Here is a 15,984-nt window from a genome sequence, read left to right as displayed (position 1 = left end):
GTGATAATCTACAATATCACGAATGCGTATGTCTGACTGTTTCAAACTCATTAACGACTCATGTCGTGGAAAAACTGATCCTTATATGCCAATTTTATTTTAAAAGACAAATGTTCCTCAAATTTTATTAATTCCTACCTGATTTATCCCTTTCCCAAACAATTGATTATTTTCATGTAATCAAAGTGTGGTCCGTTGGATCTAAGTTCATTGGTAGAAAAAAACACACATATAATGTGCATGTCGTTCGAAAAGACGGCTTAAGAGTTTTTGCATATCGTATAAAAACATATAGAGAAACAGTTTTCACCCCAAATCTCGAGCAATACAATGTTCATCAACAGTTTCAAAATTTCTCAAGTGGACAAATAACGTATCAAACTCGATGCAGTGTTCTAATCAAAAACCATGGTGGGTTTATAGTATATTTCTTATCCTTTCATGTACATTGCAAATGTGATTAAATTGAATTTGCAAAGAGATTTATCCATATCGAAATAAATCACGGTATAATTCACTGCATGAAGTATATTAATGAAGTATCTATGTACAGATTGTGTATGTCACTGCCGCTAGTCGAATAAAACAATACGTTGTATTCGTGATTATCTGTCCGTTCGTCCATCGCATTTTTTCCCCGCAATTTAAAACTATTTTTAAAAATTTGTCATCAAAATTTTATACGCTGACAGAGTTTGAGTTTGGGCAGTGAGTCACTGACTGTTGTAGATGTATACCCCTTTACAACTTTTTAGTTTTTCTCATGCAGATTTTCAAAAAATAATGCACCACGCTGATAACCAAAAACTCGCGGACAGAGCTCTGGTGTGTTTCCCTTTTTATAACTGTTAAGTTTGCATTTATTATTCGTAACTTCACTGTAATCCAAGTTTGCACCATGCAAATTCAAAGAAACTCATACAAAATGCCGAAAAAAAACCCCTCGCATATATAGTTCTAATATGGGCAACAGGTTTTTATAATGTAAACGGGAATATTGCAAAGCTTCTTCGGAGGTTTTCGTGTTCTCAGATTTTTTTCTACTTTTATTGCATTGAATTTCTGGTTAAAAAGTCTGCTGTTTAAAAATTTAAATAGAAAATACGTAAATAATCTAATTCAAGGTTATTTCATATGTTGTAACAACCATCCGGCTATCCGGCGGACGGAAAAAACATATGCAAATATATATGCGTTTCATATAAATAAACTCTAGCACAATCGAAAATTGGAAAACAAGTTTTAAAAACAAAACGGCGTAATGTTTTTATCAATGATCGCTGCTGTTTATACCTTGTCTCTTCTGTTATTCCCAGTACATGGAAATACATGTAGTGGTGATAGTAACTGTGAAGACATCGTCACCATGCCGTTATTAGATGGTATGAGAGCGACATTAAAAGCAGACTTAGATGTTAAGAATATGAATGATCATCTAAAGACATATATTGCGTCGGAGATAAAGAAAGGCTTTGAAAATGCGATGAACGATGTTATGAAGCAAATAGTGAACAAAGGAATTGAAGAAATTAATACTACTATTATAGCAGCCATTCATGAAAATCTAGCAGGTATTTGTTTTAATATTCATCAAATGTAAAATTTGAATTTTTACTTAGTAATACTTGTTTTAGTTTTCATGCAGACAAGGGCGTAAAGAAATATTGGGCTCTGAATCAATACTCATTCAATGTATTGTAGAAAGCGTATTGTGCTTGATGTACAACTACTCATAAATTTTATTTAATCGTTTTATTCTGTAGATAATTTGTAGTGTCTTTAAAAAAAAACTGTTGGTCTGCAGGAGACCAACATTTTTTTTTATACAGGTAAACACGAAGATAAACATTTAAATATCATCTGTAATATGAAATTAATTAGACCTAGAAAAAATCCAACAGCACGAGTTTAGTTAATATATTTATATTTATGTTTATATCGGTTATATGGGCATCGGATGACTTAAGGGGTCAACTCGATAAATAATTAGATGGCGTCTACACTAAAATACACACAACACGAACCTACGTATATTTATGCTCGTGCACTGTAAATAACTTTTTCAGAATTTTCATAGTTTAGATAAATGTTTTACATTGTTATTATTCAAACATGAGGATTTGATTAAAATCGGTGGACATAAATTTGACAGCAAGTGCCCCTTTAAGTATTGGGAAATTTTCCTATATACTGGATAATTTGGTTATATATGCATATTCCTTTCGTCCTTGATTTAAAATGTCATAATTCAAACGTTTTGGGAGAGACAACTATTATAGAGTTAGAAATACTCCTACTAGTTTTTCATTTTAAGTTTTCTTCTCCAATATTAAAATGTCTACACAGTCGGAACAAGCTACAATTAAAATGGTTATTTGACACATATTCCGAACACTCTATTCAAAATTGAATGTAAATATTTCCGCGATGTTTCAAAATGACGGTAAGAAAACCCTAACATCTTGATGCGGAAGTTAACCCTTGTATCCTCCTTGTTCATGTTAAGAATTAAGTTTAGATATAACATACTACAATTCATAAACTTTACATTATATTTGATTAAATTCTGGAATGTAATGTGAAGTATTGACAATTAATTAAAAAAGCAGGAATTTTCAAAATAATATGTTTTCTAGTTGATAAATTAAAGTAAATAGTTGGAAATTAAACTTGACATCAGCGTCACGCTTTTTTGTTGACATCGTAAATACAAATAGCTTAGAAAGCTGGACAGATATTCATAATATTGAACTAGCAGTGTTTGTTTATTTTGCCTGAATCTCTGTTAAATTTGGACAGAATTTCTTTTTAAATTGATAATTCGAAACTAATGAGCGATAATTATACAATGATCTTTGATAGAAATAGGTACCACATCAATTTCACAAACGATATTTTGGTTGTAAAAAGTTTATTTATAAACACAATTTTGGTTTGTATGAAAGTATACTTAACCCAGAGTCAAGTTCTGCTTTCAGTCTAAACATGTTACATAAAAGAAATTGTTCTAGCATTGTGAGCAAACCAAATAAATACATTCAGGAAGAAGATTTGAATACAATATTTCTGTTTTATTTTGATAGGCGATATAATTGTATTTCCAAATACCACTGGCATATGACATCGCTGTTTCTAAAATATATGAAATCAAGAAGATTGACCTCGTTCAAATCTGAAATATGTTCCTGTGTAAGATACATATATTGTTTTGTTGTTATTTCCACTAAATAACGAGTCGTTGAATTATTCAAATTCTGTTATACAGGGAAAGGTGTAACATATATCCGATGGGGACGTAAAGGCTGTCCTGCAGGTGCTGATATGATTTATACAGGTAAATAGTTATCAGAGGAAGGGCAGATAAGAAACTTATAATGATACAAAGTTAAATCCCCAAAATACCGAACTCCGCGGAAAATTCAAAACGGAAAGTGCGTCATCAAATGGAAACATCAAAAGCGTAAACGCATCAAACGAACTGTGATATCCTTGACGTAGTACAGGCATTTTCTTATCATGTAGAGGTTTTGAAGGTATTTCAATTTGATTAACGCTACATTTAATTCATCTATAGACCGTTGGATAAGGTCTGTACCATGTTTGTTTTCGGTACACAATATAATATATATGGTTGATTTCTGGTAATATGCAGTCGTCATGATCTGAACACATCGTACAAAAATACATGTAAGTTATGTACAATCAATTCCTACAAACAATGACAGATTACTTTTGTATAACAGCAGTAATATCATAGAAAAAAATATTCTTTTATTTTTAGACATTGTTCTGACGTTTATTGCAATTTAAATTGTATTTTTCTTTTAAATGAATGATTCAAAAACCTTTTTTTTTATAAAGATAAAAAAAATATAAAATCACAAAAATACTGAACTCAGAGGAAAATCAATTCGGAGAGTCCATGGCAAAATTGAAATACAAAACGCCTTAAAAACGAATGGACAAGAACTGTCCTGACTTGGTACAGACATTTTCAAATGTAGAAAATGGTGGACTAAACCTGGTTCTATAGCGCTATCTTACTTTGATGACAATCTCATCAAATTCCGTTATATTTACAATGATGCATTAACTAAACAGACACAATACAAGTGTGCATTACAAGGTAAGCGGAATAGTATGGGAGTTCTACCTACGACAAAACCAATTATGTCTCCCTATGAATCAGGCAATAGACAACACCAATCATATAGCAATTACTAGATATATAGAGCGCACTGTGCACTTATTTGTATATTCCTTGGATGATGTAAACTTCCAACTAAACATATACGTGTTGTTTATTCTTTAGTTTTCTATTTTGTGTCATGTGTACTATTGTTTGTCTGTTTGTCTTTTTTATTTTTAGCCATGGCGTTGTCAGTTTATTTTAGATTTATGCGTTTGACTGTCCCTTTGGTATCTTTCGTCACTCTTTTAATGTAACACTATACGGTACGGACACACATTGCGGAAACCGTATACACTTCCACTACATGTGTCAGTGGCGTGATGTTATAATATTTATTGTTACAATTTTACTTCAAAGAAAGCGTATAACTACAATCTTTTGTATTTATTTAAAAAAAAAAAAAATTGATCACAATACTATAAACTAATGTATACAATAAAAAAAGTTCTGATCAATATTTTGCATACTTTGAATGTCACACACCATTCATTCACACCATTTGTGATCGCTCAAGGACTCAAGGGCTATGAAATTTTCGGTACAAAAGTCGAAATACAATTACGTTTGTATAGCCAGTCAAACAACATAAGAATCAGCACATGCACAAGAAGACAATCAATTCCCGTTATACTTATGTGCCTCGGAAATTTTTCATTCTGCTAATGTACACCATACATCACACACCATCAACCATTGCACCATATGCAATACACTTTTACACCATACAGATGTTTTGGGAGGTTTACACCAGCCAAAAGGGTTGTAGTCAATAAGACATGAGGTTTATTTGAAGAACAGTTATTATTGAATAATCTGAACTTACATATTTGGTGTATAGCTGTTTCATTTAAATGACACAACTTTTTATACTAACATTCTTTGAAAGTCATGTTTGAACATGTTTTCCCTTTCAGGGCAAGTCGGTGGGAATCATTATACTCATAAAGGAGGTGGTGTTAACTATTTATGTCTCCCAAATGATCCAGAGAACGGACAGTACCAATCATATGGCAATGACCAGGTTTTTGGAGGGGAATATGAACTAAGTTCATCATTGAAACCATCAGGATGGGATGAAAGTATGTTCAACAAGGAAGTCCCATGTTCAGTATGTTACAAACAACGGAGCTCAGCAGTCCAGATGATACCAGGTACATTAACTGAATTAATATGCAATGAACAAGTTTTTTTATGAGAGTTCATACAATAAGTTATCTATGACATTTGGAAGTTATCTAACACTTTTCAAAGTGGTTGATGAATTCACATTTGCTTAATATATTTTCAGGGACATAACACTATATCTGTCGAATAAGTGTTTTAGTGTACAATGTTACGGAGACAAAAAAGACTCTCAGTCAATACCTTGGAGTACTCGTAGTTACTGACAGCTACATGCAGTTCAAAGCCAAAAACAACTAAATAAAAAATAATGTATCTTAGAATAAAATATCAATCATTACACATCCAACATCCAATGGATTTATTATTAAGTCGTCATTAATCGTCAGCAAAAACATGACCTTGTGCAATGGCAAAATAAAGGTATTGATGTTTAGTAGTTGCATGAAAGTGTGTTAAAGATTTAGAGTGGATATAATTTTCTATCAACCAAATCAATATTTATACCAATGAAAATAATATTCAACGATTTACTACATGGTTGAATTGGTAACCTTAATGAATAGTTGAATGTTCTTACGGTTTCACACTGTTCAATAATATACTTGCCGTTTTCTTATTAGGTCGAAAGACTTGTTATAAAGGATGGAACTCAGAATACCATGGTTATCTGATGAGTGATCATAACACTTATCATAAAAGAGATTATGCCTGTGTTGACATTAATGCAGAACCGCTGGACAATAAGAATGGAGATGAAAATGGCGCTTTGTTTTATCCTCTTCGAACCAAATGTGGCAGTTTAAGATGTCCTCCATATACCAATTCAGCAGATGTTCTGTGTGTCGTTTGTACCAAGTAGAACCTTAGCCATTAATAGTAAAGACATGAATATTTGCTTTTTTTATATTAACTATACTCGCTTCATATGAGGAACAAGTGGAATATTTGTTATCGACTATTTTCTACACAAGAAAATAACCGTTGCAATCAGAAATGTGACAGATTTTTTCCAATTGTTTGATGTGTTTGGCCATTCAGTTTGTATATTATTTTAACTATCTTAGTAATATTATAATAATTCTTTGTTTATATCATGTTTAATATTCACTATCAATAATTGGATGACCAATACGAAAAGTCTGTGTGTCAACTCACTAGCGAAATGTATTGAACTATAATTTTAAATATTATGTACACAGTTCCTGCACGTAATATATGAATGTGAAAATCGCACAGTGAGTGGGCCTTTTATGATTTAAATCATGTAATAAGTCGCCTAGGTGTGCATGGAACACCTCTATGAATAGATACAAAGGAGCAGATCCACTGCTCAAGGTGTTAAGTTATAAAATATGAAGTTCAAATACTGTGAAAATCTTTTCCTTGTCGCTTGAAAATAAAAAATCAGTTCATAAATTGTGTCTAATTTTTCAGCTGACTCAAATATAATTGATCCATTAGTCCACTGACAGAAGTTGTGTTATGTCGTATCTACATCTAGATATTAGTTTTTTTGTAAAAACATATCTTTGTATTAGTGGCGTACTTCATGTAAATTATAATCCTGGTACCTTTGGCAACTATTTAAAACCACTGGGTTGATACCACTGCTGGTGGACGTTTTTTTTTTTTTTTATCCCCGAGGGTATCACCAGCCCAGTAGTCAACATCGGTGTTGACATGAATATCAATAATGTGGTCATTTTTATAAATATCCTGTTTACAAAACTTTGTAATTTTCGAAAAACTAAGGATTTTCTTAACCCCAGGCAAAGATAACCTTAGCCGTTTTTGGCACAACGTTTTGCCATTTTGGATCCTCATTGCTCTCATTTTTGTATTTGTTTGGCTTTATAAATATTTTGATATGAGCGTCACTGAAAAGTCGTATGAAGACGAAACGCGCGTCTCGCGTACTAAATTATAATCCCGGTACCTTTGAAAACTATTCGAAAATAGAGAACACAATTTAGAGGGGATTTAATAATTCGTTGTTGATAGTTATGTTTTAAATTCAACAAATTAAAAAGTATTCAATACATCAAACAGAACCGTTTAAAACGAGTCACTCACATGAGGTCAATCATTGACCGTGGTTGGCAGATGTTTTCGTACTTGTCATGTTGTTCATTGAATGGAATTTGGTAATTCGTCGCATCAGATGATGTCACAATAGAGAAAATGGGGAATAGTATTGATGTAGTGGCATGGTTATTTGTTTACATAAATTATATAATAGCCATGAAGAGTGATGAAGAGATGATTTTAATCTAATCAAGATTTATCAGTGATTCAATATCCTCTTTGTTAGCAGTAGAACCATTTGAATTATGAAATAAACGTCATGTCTGAAAGAAAGATATAAACAAATACTGCAATCACTGCTTGAATGTTTTTCATCAATTATTGTTTGTCCATGGTATGTTATCATTTTAGTCCTGCATATCCACACCAAACATCATAACCAATTGGGCGATGTACTGATATTGAAGATACTGAACACAGACTAAATGTATAATTTATTTACAGGATTTTATGCAAAAACGTAGATACAAGTTTTTAAAATGTAGTAAGACGAAATTATCTTTCCATCAGAACGTGATCAAAGAGTCGAATGCTAACTACTTTTCATTTAAGCCCATCTTTTTTTTTACAATTGGTATGAGGTTAGTGGTTCCTGTGTCCGTCGTTTTGTTTCAGACACCATTAATATTGGGTACTATAAACAGTTATTATAAAAACTAGGGGTTATTCCCCGACTAAACATTATCATAGATAGGCAAGTGACTTATTTCAAAATGACGCTTTGTTAACGACTTTAATGCACCCACCTAACACACAGCTGTATTATACATCATTCGAAAGCTGATAATCTGTACTTTCTGTTTTGCCCGGTCGTAAAAAAATCGTACGGTGCATTTTCTGTTAATTCAAGGTCAAAGGTCATGAAAAAACATTCCAATTTTTGCGATTATTAAATAAAACTCTATTTTCTTATTCTTGTACCCTAAAATTTTTCAGAAAATCATATGAACTTTATGGAACATGATACATTATTTCCAAATCAAACAAAAAAAAAAAGAAATTCGATGCCCGAAAATTGAAATTTTCACAAATCCTAAAAAAATGAAAAATTATTCAAAAAGCAAAATATAGCTTGGGGAATCGATATTTGTATGCTAAAAAATAGATAAATGTATACATTTCAGGTCAAGGAATATTAGTTTTGTAATTTTAAGATGTAATTATTAATTTTTGTTCATGGAACAGCCTTCTATTGAAGTGTTTGCAGTTGCCCAAATCTTCAAATAGCGATCATTTTGTGATCTATGTTAAAATAGCACATCGCTAATTGTGAATATCAGGGAGGAGCATGAGATTTCATAATAAAAGAAGTGATATTCAAAGTTAGAACATAATATAAGCGAGGTAATTAAGGTTAAACTGTTTTTTACTAAGTCAAACTTTTTTACTTTTTGTAATTATGTTTAAATGCAAACATGACTTTGTGACTAAATCGTAGGCAACATTGAAAAAAGTAACCTTGGTTAGACACACTTGGTTGTCCAGAGCGGGATGTAAACGAACTGAATAAAATGCGGCTGTTTCTTATTTAGTTTAAAATCGTGGTATATTAAATAATATTAAATGTGTTTAGAAGTTTAATTGCTTTAATCATTTGAATAAAAGATGCTTTGATAATTTTCTACACAAGCTTTTAAAATACAAAAGCATGTCATTGTGCATGTAAAACACTACAAACAGTGTATAATAACAAAATGAAAAAGTTAAATACCCTTCCTGACCTTATAAGATCATTCGCTGTTTTAGGAGTGATTGTTTTCATGGCATGCTGTGTTTTAAGACTGTTGTTCGTCTCTTGGACTTTAATTTTATTTTGTTCATGGTTTTAATTAACTTTATTGTATTGATGGTTTTAGATGTCGATTGTCCCTTTGGTATTTTTTTACTTTAAAAAACATTAAGTTGCAGTAATGAAAATCGGCCAAAAAATCACCTCAAAGTAAATTGAAGAAGATAAATGCAATAACACAAATATCCGCGAAAATACTAAGTAACTTAATTTGCACACGGTGATATATATATATAGAACCAAATCGGTATCATGATACATTTAGCTACACTGATCTATCATTTTAAAACCTTTTACTACTTGAATAGTGACGAGCTATGCCATAGGGACATCAAAACTTATAATTAAAAACCAACTGACAAAGCCGGGCAACAAACGAACAAGACAAGCAACAGTATACAAAACACAACATATAAAGCTACAGATTGAGTAACACAAACCCTCCAAAACATTTTGAGTGAACTCAGGGGCTCCTAAAGGGTAGGCAGATTATGTTCCACATGTAACAACCGTCTAAGTTTAAACATATTTATTTATAGTGGATTTATTAACAAGTTTTGGTACTTAAATTAATCTCTTTCCACTTTGCGTGTGCATGTGCTGCCTTGTCGCGGCATTAGTCTTTTCTTTTTCGAAGTCTACAACCGTGTGTTTAACGTGCAAGAGAACTTTACACGGGTCAGCCATTAATCGTCCCCTTACGACGGACTTACATTGTTTCCTTAAGACCATACTCACAAATGGTGTCTAGGAAGAGGCGAAAATTCAGTCCATGAGATTTTCATCATGGAAAGGGAATCGAACCAGGAACCTTTGTGTTAGTAGTTCGATACACTAACCACTACACCACTGCTCTCTTTTACCCGTCTTGTGGCTCATGTATTATCTAACTCGGTACCAGGCCTTATTCGGTTGATGACATTCACGGCAGAGATGACGGCAATATTAATTTGGTTACGTCGATGGAACTTATCAGTCGTCATCTGGTGAAACAGATATCTCATAATTGTCAACCAACTCGTAGTGGCATCCATCAAATTTTCAAAGGGCTGATTTAAACTTAGCATTTGAACTCTGGTTTAGAACCATGTTTAAACCAACATTTGTTTTCAAATGTCCTGTACCAAGTCAGGCATATGACAGTTGGTATCGTATAATCTGTTTCTTTGTATGTTGGCGTGTTTTTTTTTGTAGCAGTTCAGTGTGTCTCTTATATCGTTGTGTTCTTCTTATAGTTGATGCGTTTCCCTAGTTTTTGCTTTGTGACCTGGATTTATTTCAGTTACTACTAAATCGATTGATCACTATTGAATAGCGGTATACTATATTTGCCTTTATTTCAATTGAGTTGCGGCTCAATGAAATCGATATCCTCCTGTAGTAGTATAGATATGCAGGCGTTGCTATAATGTTGTTAGATAGAAATGAGAAGTTTGTAATTTTGTAGTAAGGGGTGTTTTTATGGGTTGTTTTATGCACATTTCTTTTGTCGTAAAAATTTTTCTCAACCAACCCTCATCATCGATTTCAAGATACGTGATGGAGTAAACAATATCTGTTGAGTCTTTTATTTCCAATTTCAATAGAAAATACAAATCCAACATTGTCACAAATTTTGTACTATTTAGTGGGATGACATCATCTAGTATATAGTGGAAAGTGAAGTTTCAATATAATGATAGCTTCTTTTCAGTCGTCATCAGAAACTCTTGCATGAAGTCATCCTCGTATGAAAAATGAACTAGTCATTCAAGCTATTCAGGAAATCTAGTTGTAACTAGAATCTTTGCGTATAAATGGATATTTTTTCTTTAAAATTATTCTTATTTTATGAATTAATACATGGAAACAATGAACAACGCAATTCAAGCAATCAAAAAAATAGTTTTATAATGTGTTTTTTACTAGTTTTTTGAAATTCTTTGAAATTTCAATTTTCATCAATCTATTTTTATTTATTTTGGTCTAAATTTTCAGTTCACATAAAATCAATAAAAAGGTCTTTTCACTACATCAATATTTATAATGAAGCTACAAATCAAACAATTAGAAAAGTCAAAATATGTTAATTTCAGACTGGTAGTTACAATGCAGACTGCAATCTCTTAGTTTCATCCCCTTTATTTCAAGCAATAAGACGATATTTTTTTACTCTAAATTTTTTAGATTCTTTAGAACTTGTTTATTAAATCTTATATTGACCACATACAATGTTTAGATAGGAAGAAATGCTTAAAAGCAGTGTTTCCCAGATGGCGTTTTTTTGGCAACTGTATGAGTTGTTATGATTTGCTGTTTGATTAGAAGTAAGCATAACTTTAGGAAATTTTATAATGTCAAAAACATCTTTGATAATCATTACGGTGTTTTTCTTAGTTTTAAGTGATTAGCAGTTGCACCAGAAAGAAAAATGTGGGTTTTCACACATTTTGTTAACTTTTACTCGAATTTCAGGAAACTTGTTGTATCTGTCAAAAACACGCTTTAAATATTATAAAATGCATTTGAAAAATGACTGTTAATCTCTCTGCTAAAAGTTTAAATTGTTTGCACATGTGAATTTAGTATATAAAAGTCATATAATGCAATCAGGCTGAAATCTTCGAAAATATGCACTTATTCGTCCTTGGCCTTTGATCTCGATTTGACGGAAATTGCACAGTACGATTTTTTTACGACCGGGCAAAACAGATAGTACAGATGTATAGCTTTAAAATGATATATAATTTAGCCATGTGTTAGGTAGGTGCATTAAAAATTTTATTTTATGGTTAAAGTCACTCGCCTAAGAGGGATATCCCCGTTTATTTACTTAATTAGCGAAAAAGTAGCATGCTTGTTTGTATTTGATTGTAAAAAATAGTTAATTAGTTTTCAAAAGGCCGTTATCCGATGGGGACGTAAATGTTGTCTTGCAGGTGCTGACATGAAAATTCGAAACGTAAAGTCCCTAATCAAACGGCAATATCAAAAACTCAAACACATATAACGATTGGATAACAACTGTCATATTCCTGACTTGGTACAAACATTTTCCTATGTAGAGGTTTACAAGGTATTTAAATTTGATCAACGCTACATCTAATTCATAGAGAGATCGTTCGATAAGGTCTATACTATTTTTATTTCGGTACACTATATATAGAATACATGTGGTTGATTTCTGGTGATTCGCAGTCGTCATGATCTGAAAAAACTTACGGACAATCAATATATTACAAAAAATGAACGATTTCTTTTGTATAACAGAAGTAAAATCAACGAATAGAAAAAAAATCTGACGTTTCTGCAATTCAAATTGGATTTTTTTAATAATTGACTGGACGAAATTAAACGTTTTTTTAATAATAGACTGGATGAAATTAAACTTTTTTTGTTTTTGTATTTGTTAAAAATATATACAGGTTAACGGAACAAAACCAATTATGTCTCCCTAATTATCGGGACAATAGAAAACATCAAGCATATAGCAATAACTAGTTTAGTTTAAACATATTTAATTTACGTAAATGTGCAAAAGGGATGAGACACACGTTAATCAAACTTATAAAGTCTTCTCCCATAACAATTTATAACAATAGAATATTTACAAAGCATGCATACAAACAATACATTATGTATATATATATATGCGAAAGCAAATTTACAGATCTAACATTGTTGGGTTGATGTTTAGACGAGTTGTATATACATTATGTACACAGCCATGTATCACCATCATTGATGGCGATCCGATGGATACATCTGTTGTAGGGTTGTCACTGACTCAGACGTACTTATGAATATAATTATTTTCTGTGACTGTATCTTACATTAATTTGTAGGATCCTTTACTATAGATAATTAAGCTGATCTGTAACAATAACATCTTCATGCCTTATATATCATGTACTGTAGTACGCCGCTTGATTAAAACTGACGTGGAAAGGTAACACATGCCCACTGAAAGCTCTTTTTGAGAGCCCAGGTGGTCGTGTGGTCTAGCGGGACGGCTGCAGTGCAGGCGATTTGGTGTCACGATATCACAGTAGCATGGGTTCGAATCCCGGCGAGGGAAGAACCAAAAATTTGCGATAGCAAATTTACAGATCTAACATTGTTGGGTTGATGTTTAGACGAGTTGTATATACATTATGTACACAGCCATGTATCACCATCATTGATGGCGATCCGATGGATACATCTGTTGTAGGGTTGTCACTGACTCAGACGTACTTATGAATATAGTTATTTTCTGTGACTGTATCTTACATTAATTTGTAGAATCCTTTACTATAGATAATTAAGCTGATCTGTAACAATAACATCTTCATGCCTTATATATCATGTACTGTAGTACGCCGCTAGATTAAAACTGACGTGGAACAGGTAACACATGCCCACTGAAAGCTCTTTTTGAGAGCCCAGGTGGTCGTGTGGTCTAGCGGGACGGCTGCAGTGCAGGCGATTTGGTGTCACGATATCACAGTAGCATGGGTTCGAATCCCGGCGAGGGAAGAACCAAAAATTTGCGAAAGCAAATTTACAGATCTAACATTGTTGGGTTGATGTTTAGACGAGTTGTATATACATTATGTACACAGCCATGTATCACCATCATTGATGGCGATCCGATGGATACATCTGTTGTAGTGTTGTCACTGACTCAGACGTACTTATGAATATAATTATTTTCTGTGACTGTATCTTACATTAATTTGTAGGATCCTTTACTATAGATAATTAAGCTGATCTGTAACAATAACATCTTCATGCCTTATATATCATGTACTGTAGTACGCCGCTTGATTAAAACTGACGTGGAAAGGTAACACATGCCCACTGAAAGCTCTTTTTGAGAGCCCAGGTGGTCGTGTGGTCTAGCGGGACGGCTGCAGTGCAGGCGATTTGGTGTCACGATATCACAGTAGCATGGGTTAGAATCCCGGCGAGGGAAGAACCAAAAATTTGCGATAGCAAATTTACAGATCTAACATTGTTGGGTTGATGTTTAGACGAGTTGTATATACATTATGTACACAGCCATGTATCACCATCATTGATGGCGATCCGATGGATACATCTGTTGTAGGGTTGTCACTGACTCAGACGTACTTATGAATATAGTTATTTTCTGTGACTGTATCTTACATTAATTTGTAGAATCCTTTACTATAGATAATTAAGCTGATCTGTAACAATAACATCTTCATGCCTTATATATCATGTACTGTAGTACGCCGCTAGATTAAAACTGACGTGGAACAGATAACACATGCCCACCGTTAGCTCTTTTTTTGAAAGCCCAGGTGGTCGTGTGGTCTAACGGGACGGCTGTAGTGCAGGCGATTTGGTGTCACGATATCACAGTAGCATGGGTTCGAATCCCGGCGAAGGAAGAACCAAAAATTTGCGAAAGCAAATTTACAGATCTTACATTGTTGGGTTGATGTTTAGACGAGTTGTATATACATTAAGTACACAGCCATGTATCACCAGCATTGATGGCGATCCGATGGATACATCTGTTGTAGGGTTGTCACTGACTCAGACGTACTTATAAATATAATTATTTTCTGTAACTGTATCTTACATTAATTTGTAGGATCCTTTACTATAGATAATTTAGCTGATCTGTAACAATAACATCTTCATGGCTTATATATCATGTACTGTAGTACGCCGCTTGATTAAAACTGACGTGGAAAGGTAACACATGCCCACCGAGAACTCTTTTTGAGAACACAGGTGGTCGAGTGGTCTAGCGGGACGGCTGCAATGCAGGCGATTTGGTGTCACGATATCACAGTAGCATGGGTTCGAATCCCGGCGAGGGAAGAACCAAAAATTTGCGAAAGCAAATTTACAGATCTAACATTGTTGGGTTGATGTTTAGACGAGTTGTATATACATTATGTACACAGCCATGTATCACCATCATTGATGGCGATCCGATGGATACATCTGTTGTAGAGTTGTCACTGACTCAGACGTACTTATGAATATAATTATTTTCTGTGACTGTATCTTACATTAATTTGTAGGATCCTTTACTATAGATAATTTAGCTGATCTGTAACAATAACATCTTCATGCCTTATATATCATGTACTGTAGTACGCCGCTTGATTTAAACTGACGTGGAAAGGTAACACATGCCCACCGAAGACACTTTTTTTGAGATCCCAGGTGGTCGTGTGGTCTAGCAGGACGGCTGCAGTGCAGGCGATTTGGTGTCACGATATCACAGTAGCATGGGTTCGAATCCCGGCGAGGGAAGAACCAACAATTTGCGAAAGCAAATTTACAGATCTAACATTTTTGGGTTGATGTTTAGACGAGTTGTATATACATTATGTACACAGCCATGTATCACCATCATTGATGGCGATCCGATGGATACATCTGTTGTAGTGTTGTCACTGACTCAGACGTACTTATGAATATAATTATTTTCTGTGACTGTATCTTACATTAATTTGTAGGATCCTTTACTATAGATAATTAGGCTGATCTGTAACAATAACATCTTCATGCCTTATATATCATGTACTGTTGTACGCCGCTAGATTAAAACTGACGTGGAAAGGTAACACATGCCCACCAAAGGCTCTTTTTGTTGAGAGCCCAGGTAGTCGTGTGATCTAGCGGGACGGCTGCAGTGCAGGTGATTTGGTGTCTCGATATCACAGAAGCATGTCGTGTCACGACTAGGGTAACCAAGAGATGTATAATCTGCAAATAATCTGCATAAAGAAATTAAGTGTTCAGCTATATCATTAATATAGATAATAAATAACAGCGGTCCTAAAAC

The 15,984-nt window shown here is 33.4% G+C and overlaps 1 protein-coding gene across 1 annotated transcript; it reads left to right on the top strand.

Moving 5' to 3' along the window:
* Positions 1-1,193: 1,193 nt before the first annotated feature.
* On the top strand, positions 1,194-6,683 carry LOC134685045 (short-chain collagen C4-like). Its single transcript, XM_063544413.1, has 4 exons — positions 1,194-1,571; positions 3,266-3,334; positions 5,107-5,343; positions 5,938-6,683. Exons 1-4 carry the CDS (start codon positions 1,262-1,264, stop codon positions 6,174-6,176), a joined length of 855 nt encoding a protein of 284 aa, XP_063400483.1. The 5' UTR covers positions 1,194-1,261; the 3' UTR covers positions 6,177-6,683.
* Positions 6,684-15,984: the final 9,301 nt, after the last annotated feature.

Source organism: Mytilus trossulus, chromosome 9 (genome assembly GCF_036588685.1).
Source record: "Mytilus trossulus isolate FHL-02 chromosome 9, PNRI_Mtr1.1.1.hap1, whole genome shotgun sequence".
NCBI lineage: Eukaryota > Metazoa > Mollusca > Bivalvia > Mytilida > Mytilidae > Mytilus > Mytilus trossulus.
The sequence above is the reverse complement of the archived record's forward strand: the minus strand, read 5'-3'. Positions and strand labels throughout refer to the sequence as shown.

What these genes read in the sequence shown, in the direction of transcription:
- LOC134685045 (XM_063544413.1), top strand. Translation starts at nt 1,262, where the DNA reads ATGTTTTTATCAATGATCGCTGCTGTTTATACCTTGTCTCTTCTGTTA. An exon ending in CATTCATGAAAATCTAGCAG is followed by an intron (nt 1,572 to 3,265) that starts GTATTTGTTTTA and finishes TCTGTTATACAG; the next exon opens with GGAAAGGTGTAACATATATC. An exon ending in AGCAGTCCAGATGATACCAG is followed by an intron (nt 5,344 to 5,937) that starts GTACATTAACTG and finishes TTTTCTTATTAG; the next exon opens with GTCGAAAGACTTGTTATAAA.